This window comes from Salminus brasiliensis, chromosome 25 (assembly GCF_030463535.1).
Source record: "Salminus brasiliensis chromosome 25, fSalBra1.hap2, whole genome shotgun sequence".
NCBI classification, from domain to species: Eukaryota; Metazoa; Chordata; class Actinopteri; order Characiformes; family Bryconidae; genus Salminus; species Salminus brasiliensis.
Genome location: NC_132902.1, coordinates 26,326,268 through 26,338,767, shown reverse-complemented (window position 1 = coordinate 26,338,767; position 12,500 = coordinate 26,326,268). Strand labels below are relative to the sequence as shown.

The 12,500-nt window shown below is 40.0% G+C and overlaps 1 protein-coding gene across 1 annotated transcript in view; it reads right to left on the bottom strand.

Annotated features, from left to right (window-relative positions):
* The window catches only part of adamts18 (ADAM metallopeptidase with thrombospondin type 1 motif, 18), an 82,067-nt gene that overhangs the window by 66,534 nt on the left and 3,033 nt on the right, over window positions 1–12,500 (bottom strand). Inside the window, exon 2 of the mRNA XM_072671393.1 lies at window positions 10,218–10,540. Within this exon, the coding sequence (XP_072527494.1) occupies window positions 10,218–10,540 (323 nt within the window). The remainder of the gene's footprint in view (window positions 1–10,217; window positions 10,541–12,500) is intronic.

The following is a 12,500-nucleotide window of genomic DNA, read 5'->3' as shown; positions in this document are numbered from 1 at the left end:
GAGGTTTCCTGCTACTTTCACAGCATCCCTGAGCACTGCAGCAGGCCATCGGTCCAGCAGCCGAGCCTCTGATACACTGTGGGTACAGTATTTACTGCAGGGATACAGGAGCCACTGCTGTGGGGGAGTTTATAGCTGTAGAATGGGTGTGGCTTATGCTGAAAATAAATTATACATTTACACATAATATTGACAAAAGTATTGGGACACCTGCTCATCATTCGTTGTTTCTTTTGAAATCAAGGCTATTAAAAAGAGTTGATGCTGCTTTTGCTGGAGTAACTGTCTCTAATGTCCAGATAAGAAGGCTTTCTTCTAGATTTTGGAGGAGCATTGCTGTGAGGATTTGATTGCATCCAGTGACAGAAATGTTAGTGAGGTTAGGAGTTTGGATAATGATGATCACCACCACACCAAATTCCAAAAGTACTGGATGGAGCTCCACCACCATCATTCCAGAGAACACAGTTCTTCCACTGCTCCACAGCTCAATGCTGGGGGGCTTTATACCCCTCTAGCCCACTCCTAATCTATTGGCAGTACTTCTCTACAAGGACCAGACAAGCTGTGTGTGTGCATTTACATATCTGTGTCAACAATGGGTGCAGCCTAAAGAAGCTGAATGCATTCATGAGTTTGGATTTTGCACAGAACACCACCTTTACTGAAGAACATTGGAAGAACCTAAGGATGCAGATGAGCAATTCCTTGCAGAACCTATAGGGTACTCCAAGAACCTATAGGGGCTCCTCCAAAAATGCAAACATTCGCCAGTACTCTTAGCGGTACCTGTAAGAGCTCAATTCTTAAGTATGAAATCTGTGTAAATTATGGTTCCTAGATTATTTTTATAATCGCTGCTATATTTGGATATACAACTACACTATTAAAAGAACAAGATCCTTGAGGAACTTTTGGAGGTTGTTCAATGTGAAACTGTGGAGGAACCTCTTAAGGTGCTTTAAGGAACTTCAAGGAAAGTTTCTTAGAAATGCCCACAAAGAGCCAAAGTTCCTCAGATCTGGATATCCAATTAATTCAAACAAGTAATTTAGACTAGAACTAGAGCAAAAGTTCTTACAGGCACTGAGGAACATTTACGTTCCTAAAAGAGACCCATGGCTTGTAACTCCAAGGTGGTTCAAGGAACTAATCATTTTTGTACAGTGTATGGGGAACGTAAGAATGTGTTCTTCTAAGAACATTTTCTTGAACGTTCTGTTAAAAAAGACAAAAGCATTGAAGAACTTTTGGAGGTTCCTCAATGTGAAACTGTGGAACCTTCAAAAAAAACTTTCTTCTTATAAAAAACTTTTCTTAAAGGTTCTGTAAAAAAAAGACAAAAGCATTGGAGAACATTTGGAGGTTCCTCAATGTGCAACTGTGGAACCTTCAAAAAACTTTCTTCTTATAAAAACCTTTTCTTGAATGTTTGATAAAGCACCTTTTGAGGTTCCTCCACAGTTTCTAGCCTACAGATAATCTAGAAACCATAATTCAAGCAATTTCTTTGAAGAACCTGATTTCATACCAAAGAATTGAGCTCCTACAGGTACCGCTAAGAGTATTGGCGATTGTTTGCATTTTTGAAGGAGCCCCTAGAAGTTCTTGGAGTAACCTAGAAGTTCTGCAGGAATTGCTCATTTTTTTTTACAGTGTGCATCCTTAGGTTCTTGAGTTCTTTAGTTGAGGCATTTTTACCGTGTACAAGCCCAGTCCAGCTGGCTGTCTGCCTTGATCACCTTAGCCCTGCAAGAATCTTGCTAATGACCATCGAAGACCAGCTCAGACCATCAGATACCAGCTAAGAACATCCACCAGCATAACTGTAAGGCGGATGTGTCAGTGTGAGTTCCTGTGGAGTGAGGTTTGGTCTCTTCCCTCGAACATATGTGAAAACTCATTTTTCCACAAGCTACTGGAGGTAAATGGTCCATGCTTCATCATGTCCAGCACTTCACATGGACTCTCCTGGACCTGACAGCTCCCCACTTCCCTCACAGTGGGAGGCAGCGTCTCATAGCTGGCCCTAAGTGGAATCCCACACGTTAACACATCGGCCCTAAAGCACCCGACCCCACTCTGAATAAACACAGCTGAAGTGCTGTAGAGACACACACTCACACATCTGTCCACACCTCATACGCTCCCAGACACACCAACAACACACACACACACACCTCCGTCCACACCTCATACGCTCGCAGACGGACCAGTACCCAGGGGGTCAGGTCAGGGGTGTCTATAAACCCTGTTGCTTAGCCATCCCAAAGAAGTCCTGACCCCACTGGGTGACCCACTCTGGTATGAGGAGTCTATAAAACCAACCATCCCTCACTGAAACCATCACCAGTGACCCAGCTTTCCTCAGTTTTACCTTCAAACCCAGTCATCTGTTAGTTTGGCTGCACTGGAGATACGAGGCTAAAGCAGCTCATGAGTCTCCTGATTGGCTAAAGAACCATTTGATCCTTAAATTATATTTCGCCTTCTTACAGGTTCTTCAGAATGCTGGAAAACTTTAAGTAGATGGCACAAGTGTCCCTGCATCCAAATCTCCTTAACAACAAGGGTTCCATACAGAGTAAAAAGGTTCTGAAGAACTGAAGAACCTCCAAAAGTTCCTTTTAACAATGTTCCTCATAGTTGGGTCCAAATATTATAGCCTAAAGATCCTTCAAATGAGTTGAACCTGGTTCCATACTGAGGAATCCCAGATGTTCCTACAGGCACCTCTAAGAGCAGTTTTTGGAGGAGCCTCTGGGTTCTTGGAGTAATCTAGAAGTTCTAGAGGTCCTATATAGTACTGGATAACGGTTCTTTAATCGACAGTAGTGCCCCTTTATTTTGCTATACAATGTATTTTTGTTTTTCCACCAGTATAAAGAACTTTTTAATCATGTGAGAAACCATTTAAGCATCCAAATGTTTTTTGGTTGTCTAGTTGCATGTAGAACCATTTACTAAAGAACCTCTACACTCAGAGCAAAAACAGCTCTATATAGTGCTAATTAAGGGTTCTATAAACTATAGTGGACCCTGTTGTAGTGCTGTATAGAACAATTCTAAAGCATTTAATAAAGAACCATTTTTTTACCAGCCTGAAGAACCCTTTACCCATGTGAAGAACAATATGAGCACATAAATGGTTCATTGAGTTGTCTAGCTCTGTGTAAAACCCTTGAAGAACCTATTTACTACCAGGGTTCCTACGGCTCATAACACACCCTGTAAAAAAGGTGTAAAAAGGGCCTTAAACCAAACTTTTGAATGCTTAAATCATTCTTTCCCTGGTTCTTCAGATTGGTGTAGATGGTTCTGTCTTAAATCTTTTATCAACTTGCACATCACTGCATCATTAGTACTTTACTCTAAGTAAAAAGGTTCTACATTAGAACTGAAAATGGGTTCTATAAACTATAGTGAAACCTAGTTTAGCTTAATATAGAACCATTTTTAAAATGTTTTATAAAAAACAAATATTTCACCAATTTGAAGAACCCTGTAACCATATGAAGAACATTATAAGCACCCAAATGGTTCTTTGACTTGTGTACTTCTATGGAGAACCCTTGAAGAACCTGTTTATTAGCAGGGTTACTTAGGACATGATTGCAAGGATCTTATCACACACCTTGTAAAAATGTGTAAAAAGGGTCTTTAAAAGTTGTTTTTTTAGAAAAGGCAATGGTTCTATGTAGAACCCCTACAACGCAAGGAACCTTAAATGCTTAAATCATTCTTTCTCTTAGTTTTCTTGGTTAAAGGGTTCTTCAGATTGGTGGACAACCTGTTGTAGATTCTGTATTAAATATTTAATCTACTCACACATTACTGCCTATATAGTTCTATATAGTACTAAAAACGGGTTCTTTAGACTATAGTAAACTCACTTTAGTGCTACCAAGAAACATTTCCTAAATGTTCTATGAAGAACCAACTACAACATATCTGTTCCACCAATTAGACAAAACCTTTAACCATGCGAAGAACAATAAGAGTATTCAAATGGTTCCGTCAAATGGTTCCAGGTAAAACCTTCGAAGAACTCTTAAATGGCTGTAAAAAGGGCCTTCAAGTGGCTTTTTGACTATAGAACCATGACACAACTCAAAGAACCATCTGGATGTTCAACTGATTCTTCACTATGGTGGAAGACCTTGCTGTTGTGGTTATTGAAAATGGTTCTGTACAACACTACAAAGTGTTCCGCTGTTATTACAAGTCATAGAACCATTCCAGAACCGTATTTCCTAGGAGATTAGCTAGACTTCCTCAGTGTCATTGGTGTGTATTTTACCCGCCAGCTGTTCTTTACATTGTATGAACGTTTCCTGATGAATGGACCAATAGAAATGCTCCAAAACAGACTTGGAATAAACTCGTATTGCATTAACATCATATAACAGCCCTGTGTCTAAGGTCTGTTGCTACAACAACTACTGTAAATGTCTGAGCATAACTAAAACCCACTGACGGGTCAATCCAAGGAATCCACAGCTCAGCAACATCCAAATGCCCCCAGGTGCATTAATTAATCAGAGAAATTAAACAAGGGTCCCACAGAGTGCATCCAAGGCTTTTGCTGGTGGACTGGAACAAGCCTTGGATAGTCAGCTTTGCCTGGCCTGTCAAAACATGCTTGCCCAGGCAGGACTGGCGGATATAAAGAAAAAAAGGGAAGGCAGTCTTGACGTCTTGACGCTGTTACCTGAAGAACAGAACAGTGACCTCACATGTGACCTGAACAGTGGCCTGCAGCAACCTTCAGACCCCAAACATGGGGTATTTACTACATTTGGGGAAAGCAGAACTGCAGAAATTCTTCTTTTTTCGGCTAAATGACTCACTTTAAAGAAGAATATGGGTAAAGAGGACTGGCGTTCCTGAGAGCCTAAGAGCTTTGCAGCCGATTCCAAACCAGCTGTGTGTTCCTGTGAGGAAGGAGCTCACAGCGCAGCAGTAATTAAAAACTCTTCCTTAAATAATGAAGGATTTACAAAGCAAATCCTCCTGTTCCTGATTTGCAGGCTCCCGCCGCCAGCTCTCGATTTAACAACACAATCCCCCTCCATCTGTTATCCCATTCCGCTGTCTAACAGAAGGATAAGGAAATGTACGAGTGGTGCGTACGAGGGCTTTCTAGTGGCACAGTTAGAAGATCGTAGACCAACACACAATATTAATCTCTATATTAATAAAATAGACCTAAATATATCAAATCAACAGAGGCCCAGTGCAGAAATCCAGCAATTCCACCTTAAAGCCCCAGTAACTCTCCTGCTTTTCACCTGGCCTCTACTCTTCAAGGTTTCAGGTCAGCAGTTAGAACTACACTAAACTGGTTGGGTTGGAACCTCCATTGCTTCTTAGCTAAGTATAAAAGCATCAGGGTACAACTACCGTCGAGGTTAACTTTGGCTCAGTTATGGCTGCTATCCAGTGAAAAGCGGTAGATATTATTTTATTGTTTTATTTTATTAGCTGTAAGACCCCCGGCGGGCAAGCCAAAGGTGCCAGTGGCAAATGGGGAAACAAGAGGAGGAGGAGAGGTAAAGGGCTTTCACAAGCCTGGAGGGTTTGAAGGTAAGGCTTCACCTCAGGCCCATAAGAACACAAAACGCTGGATGAGATCTTTTGCAAAGCTTCAGTATCTGCCAGACTTCAATCCACTCTATATATTTGGACAAAAGTATTGGGACACCTGCTCCAGGGTACAATTACCGTTGAGGTTAACTTTGACTCAGTTATGGCTGCTATCCAGTGGGAAAGCAGTAAGTATTATTGTATTATTTTATTTGATTAGCTGTAAGACCCCCGGCGAATCATCCTCCATTGGTCAGAGAATAGAGACCCAGACTGGAGTAAAAGTACAGAAGCTCCATCAGAAAAGGGACTTGAGTAGAAGTAGAAGTTCTTTAAGCTCCATCCTTAAGTACTGCAAGTAGTTTAGTATTCTAAAAAGTACTACTTAAATACTGACAGTAAAAGTACAGTACTGTTCTGCAGTTCTTACAGAAAGCAGTCAAAAGTTTGGGTATCAGTGTTTATATCAGTTCAGATGCTCAGACTGAAGGCCTGTCTCAGTTCCTCTGGCTGTAGTAGAAGGACAGGACTGTAGAAGACAGAGTTCATGAACACGAGTCTTCAGTTCACTCTCTGAACAAACTCGCCCAAAAGAGAGAGAGAGAGCTGAGCAGACCTGACTCGACCCGCCACATACAAGAGTAGTACAACCAGTGAGGAGCAGCTCAAACCCCTGAGCTTCACTCTCTGTAAACTCAACTACAGCTGAAGGATCTCAGGCCATTCGGACACATACGAGTATTTGCAGGAGGTGAAGAAGATGAAGGTGGTTCTTCTTCTTACATCTGGAGATAAAATAACAGAGCTCTAGCGTTAGCGATCAATGTTGAGGCAGCTTTATTAAACCCGATGACGGCGCTAAGTGCTAGTAAAAGTGGAAGTAGGAGAAAGAATAATCCTCCAGTAGATCCACATACAGTACTTTAGTACTTAAGTACAGTAGTGAAGTACTTCTATAATTTGCATATAGTTTATTGATAGAAAGTCACTGTACCACCACATAAGACACATGTTTACCTGCTTTAGTGTACTGATATAGGTATAGTGGTGATGGTAAGAATAATAAAAGTAACAGTGTTGGTTAATGGTATTCTAGTATAAATAATAATACAAATATTATATATAAAAATATTTATATATTAAAGTCTACAAATCGAATTGACCAAGTTTGCTGTTTGGTCTTTTGGTTTGGTTTGACACTGGAGCTATAAGGCTAATGTAGCTAAGAGCTGAGCTATAGTGAATTACATTGTAACTAATTTTATGTAATTTTATTTTATTTTTACGTTTAAATGCTTTTTTTTAATGTTTTAATATTTAATGCTTTTATTTTTATTTATATCAGCGCATTATGATGGCACTGAATTCCCACTGTATATGAAAGGTGCTATACAAATAAACACGCTTTGTCTGGCCTGGCCTTAAACAACCAAATTTCAGACCCCAGTCTTGGTTGCTCGACTACGTTGGTTTGTTAAAGACTTAATGAAATTAAAATCGTGTTAATTTGATTTATTGTGGAACTATCACTTTAAAAAAAAAGCTGTTCACCACAAAAGCTCTCAGACTGGCTGTTATTCCCAACCTCTCTGAGCTCGAGGGGCTGCGCAGGATCAAGAGGGATGAATGGCTCCTCATTTGTTCTTAATCCAAAGCTCCTCGTCAAGCAGAGATGACATGGAGGGGTTAAATTCCACTGTGACACATTTCTGTTCTCTTTTTTTCTTACACTATTAAGGACAGGAGGACAGTAAAACGCGAGAGAGGACAGAAAGTGCTCTCTGTCCAGGGCATTTTCCTTTCTCAGAATGTGAAAGGACACTCAGACCTATTTATGGTGCCCTCAGTGTATGAAATATGAAAAGTGCCGAGTGCCCATGGCCCAGGTCAGCCTTGAAAAGATGGGGAAAAAAAGAGGACACACACACACAACGTCCCAAAAGAGAAACTGTGGTGGTGCTGGTGGGTTGAGGGGGTGCAGATCAAAGAGTCTTCCCAGTCCATTCAAATGCAATTGCTTCCAAATCACATTGAGCTGTTGCACAGTTTTAGAAGAATGGGTCACTGCCGTTTTATTGTGGAGAAGCTACCGCTAATGAAAGGGACAATGCGGAGATTAGCGCTGCCAGCCAAGCGGCTGGAGCTTCACTCCGGCTTTAATTGCAGTGAACAAGGGAGACGGGGAAGCAGGGCAAACACGGGACAAAAGATCCACAATCAGAAGAAGAGGAGGAGGAGGAGAGGTAGAGGCTTTCACAAGCCTGGAGGGTTTAAAGGTAAGGCTTCACCTCAGGCCCATAAGAACACAAAATGCTGGATGAGATCTTTCACAAAGCTTCAGTATATATATATATATATATATATATATATATATATATATATATATATATATGGACAAAAGTATTGGGACACCGGCTCATTCATGGCTTCTTCTGAAATCAAGGGTATTAAAACGAGCTGATCCTGCTTTTGTTGGAGTGACTGTAAACTCTACTGTCTGGAGAAGAAGGAAGGCTTTCTACTAGATTTTGGAGGAGAAGCATTGTTGTGAGGATTTGAGGGTTAGTGAGGTCAGGATAGATGTTAGAAAGATGATCACCACCCACCCTCATCCCAAATAAATTATTGGATGGAGCACCACTATCCATCATTCCAGAGAACACAGTACCTCCACTGCTCCACAGCTCCTCAATGCTGGGGGCTCTATACCCCTCTACAAGCCCACGCCTGGCATTAGGCAGCATGGTGGCGATAGCTTCTTGATATCTTCTTCAGAGAGTCCTATTCTATTGGCACTATGTCAAGCTGTGTGTGTGCATTTGCACGTCTGTGTCAGTAATGGTGCAGCTTAAAGTAGATGAATGCATTCGTTAAATATAAGGGGTGTCCACAAACATTTGGACATATAATGTGTGTATATATACTGTACATATAGTGATATGCCACAGGGCATTCTCAATAACAATGTGTATTAGTAAGGTTTGTTCTTTAGTTCATACTGGATTAATGGCAGTCCACACTGCTGATTCATACTGGACTAAAACCATTCTGTCCATTCTGAGACCGTTAATGTCAGATTGTAAATAAATGAGACACTACAGATTCATACTGGATTAAAATCACAGTTATTCCTTTTACGTTGCACATACTGCCACACTGCACTGGATTAAAACTACTGCACTGGATTAAAACCATGATAGCCAATGATTCTTTTTAGATTTTCACTACACACTCTAGATTCATACTGGATTAAAGTCATTATTATTCCCCTTAGATTGTCTCACATAGTTTGAAAAAAAACTACACTGCAAATTCATACTGGATTAACATCACCCTGAACTATTTATTGTGAGACTATAAAAACTGCACACTACAGATTCATACTGTATTAATATCAATTCAAAATTGTTCATCTGACTGTAAAAGCTACACAGTTCAGATTCATACTGGATTGATCTTAACCCATATATATAAAACTATAAAAAAGACACTACAGATTCATACTGGATTAAAATCACTATTATTCCTCTTAGATTGTGCAGACTTTAAAAAACTACACTGCAAACATCATCCTGCAATATTTATTGTGAGACTATAAAAACTGCACACTGTAGATTCATACTGGATTATTATCAACCCAGTTGTTACTGTCAGAATGCAAAATGACACTGCAGATTCATACTGGATTAAAATCAATTCACAATTGTTAGTCCGACTGTAAAAGCTACACAATGCAGATTCATACTGGATTAAACTTACTATTATTTCTCTTAGATTGCACTGATAAAAAAACTGCAGATTCATACTGGATTGGCATCACACTTACAGTCTGACACCCATAACTATTGAGCAATTCATACTGGATTAAAACCATTCCATAGTTATTACTGTCACACTGAAAACTACAGTCCTGTTCTAATACCCATACATACTGCAGATTCATACTGGATTAAAAACATTTTGACACTGTTAATGTCAGATTGAAAAACATGAGACACTCTAGATTCATACTGGATTAAAATCACTATTATTTCTCTTAGACTGCACAAATTTAAAAACCTACACTGCAAATTCATACTGGATTGATATCAATCCATAGTTTGTTACTGTCAGGCTGTAGAAATGACACAATGCAGATTCATACTGGATTAAAATCACTATTATTTCTTTTAGACTGCACAAACTTAAAAAAACTACACTGCAAATTCATACTGGATTAACATCACCCTCCAATATTTATTGTAAGACTATAAAAACTGCACACTGTAAATTCATACTGGAATAACATAAACTCAAAGTTGTTACTGTCAGCATGCAAAATGACACTGCAGATTTATACTTGATTAAAATTAATTAATTAATTAATTAATTAGTCATGTTGTAAAAGCTACGCACTGCAGATTCATACTGGATTGACATCACACTTGCAGTCTGACAGCCATACCTATTGAGCGATTCATACTGGATTAAAACCGCTCCATAGTTATTACTGTCAGATTGAAAACTACGGTCCTGTTCTAATACCCATACATACTGCAGATTCATACTGGAAGTCTGTATATAATCATTGGTCGTCCAGCTAGACCAGCCAGACCTGGTGTATGTTACTATGCATGAGAGAAGCTGCTTACCAGCCCAGTGCAGGTGGAGATGGCTGCAGATGAAGCTGAGTGGTTCCTCACGGTTCCCTGATACAGACAGTTATGCACTGCAGGATCCACCGCAGTTGTGGTGATGCCACCCGGGCCAAAAGTCTGTACACTGAATCCCTCAGCAACCACACTGGCGGGCCGCAGGTCCAGGTGTAATTCCTTCCCGAAAGCAGAAAGGTGGTAATGCACGGGTCTCTGACCCCCACGTTCTGACAGAGATCTTCTGCTGCGGCGCCTCGACACATCATGAGAAACGAAGCCCCCCAGAGAGTCCACTTCAACTGGAGTCACGAACATGTAATCTAGAACAGGGCCACAAAACAGGGGGTTCAGGCCATGATAGACATGTTCTAGATCATAACTGGGTTCTAGATAATAACACATAACTATACATTCGTTAACATGTATTTACCAGGAAGACCTTTTCTGTGTGGTTCTTTACCCAGGACATGATAGACATGTTCTAGATAATAACTGGGTTCTAGATAATGACACATAACTATACATTCAATAAGCAGCAATCCACAATCTTCTGGACATGTTCATGTAAGGAACTCGGGTCAGTCAGTGAGCTACACTGCTCCAATCACATTCAGTTACAGTAGTGAGCTTCACTGAGACCATTACACTACACTCTCTCTCTCTCTCTCTCTCTCTCTCTCACCACCTCTCTCTCTCTCTCTCTCTCTCTCTCTCTCACCACCTCTCTCTCTTTCTCTTTCTCCATCTCTCGTATAACCCCTCTGTCTATTTAATCTTTCTGTCTCTCTCTCTCTCTCAATCTCTCTCTCTCTCTCTCTCTCAATCTCTCTCTCTCTCTCTCTCTCTCTCTCTCTCTCTTTCTCTCTCGCTCTGTCTATATACTCTCTCTCTCTCTGTCTATATAATCTCTCTCTCTCTCTCGCTCTGTCTATATAATCTTTCTCTCTCTCTTTGTCTGTATAATCTCTCTCTCTCTCTCTCTCTCTCTCTCTCTGTCTATATAATCTCTCTCTCTCTCGCTTTGTCTATATACTCTCTCTCTGTCTATATAATCTCTCTCTCTCGCTCTGTCTATATATTCTCTCTCTCTGTCTATATAATCTCTCTCTCTCTCTCTGTCTATATAATCTTTCTCTCTCTCTCTGTCTATATAATCTCTCTCTCTCTCTCTGTCTATATAATCTTTCTCTCTCTCTCTGTCTATATAATCTCTCTCTCTGTCTATATAATCTCTCTCTGTCTATATAATCTTTCTCTCTCTCTCTGTCTATATAATCTTTCTCTCTCTCTCTGTCTATATATAATCTCTCTCTCTCGCTCTGTCTATATACTCTCTCTCTCTCTGTCTATATAATCTCTCTCTCTCTCGCTCTGTCTATATAATCTCTCTCTCTGTCTAAATAATCTCTCTCTCTGTCTATATAATCTCTCTCTCTCTCGCTCTGTCTATATACTCTCTCTCTGTCTATATAATCTCTCTCTCTGTCTATATAATCTCTCTCTCTCTCGCTCTGTCTATATACTCTCTCTCTCTGTCTATATAATCTTTCTCTCTCTGTCTGTCTAAATAATCTCTCTATCTCTCTCGCTCTGTCTATATACTCTCTCTCTGTGTCTATATATTCTCTCTCTGTCTATATAATCTCTCTATCTCTCTCTCTGTCTATATTCTCTCTCTGTGTCTATATAATCTCTGTCTATATAATCTCTCTATTTCTCTCTCTCTCTCTCTCGCTCTGTCTATATAATCTTTCTCTATTTCTTTCTCTGTCTATATAATCTCTCTCGCTCTGTCTATATACTCTCTCTCTCTGTCTATATAATCTCTCTCGCTCTGTCTATATACTCTCTCTCTCTGTCTATGTAATCTTTCTCTCTCTATTTCTTTCTCTCTCTCTCTCTGTCTATATAATCTCTCTCGCTCTGTCTATATACTCTCTCTCTCTCTCTCGCTCTGTCTATATACTCTTTCTCTGTCTATATAATCTCTTTCTCTCTCGCTCTGTCTATATACTCTCTCTCTCTCTGTCTATATAATCTCTCTCTCTCTGTCTATAATCTCTCTTTCTCGCTCTGTCTATATACTCTCTCTCTGTCTATATAATCTCTCTCTCTCGCTCTGTCTATATACTCTCTCTCTCTCTGTCTATATAATCTCTCTCTCTCTCGCTCTGTCTATATACTCTCTCTCTCTGTCTATATAATCTCTCTCTCTCGCTCTGTCTATATACTCTCTCTCTCTGTCTATATAATCTCTCTCTCTCGCTCTGTCTATATACT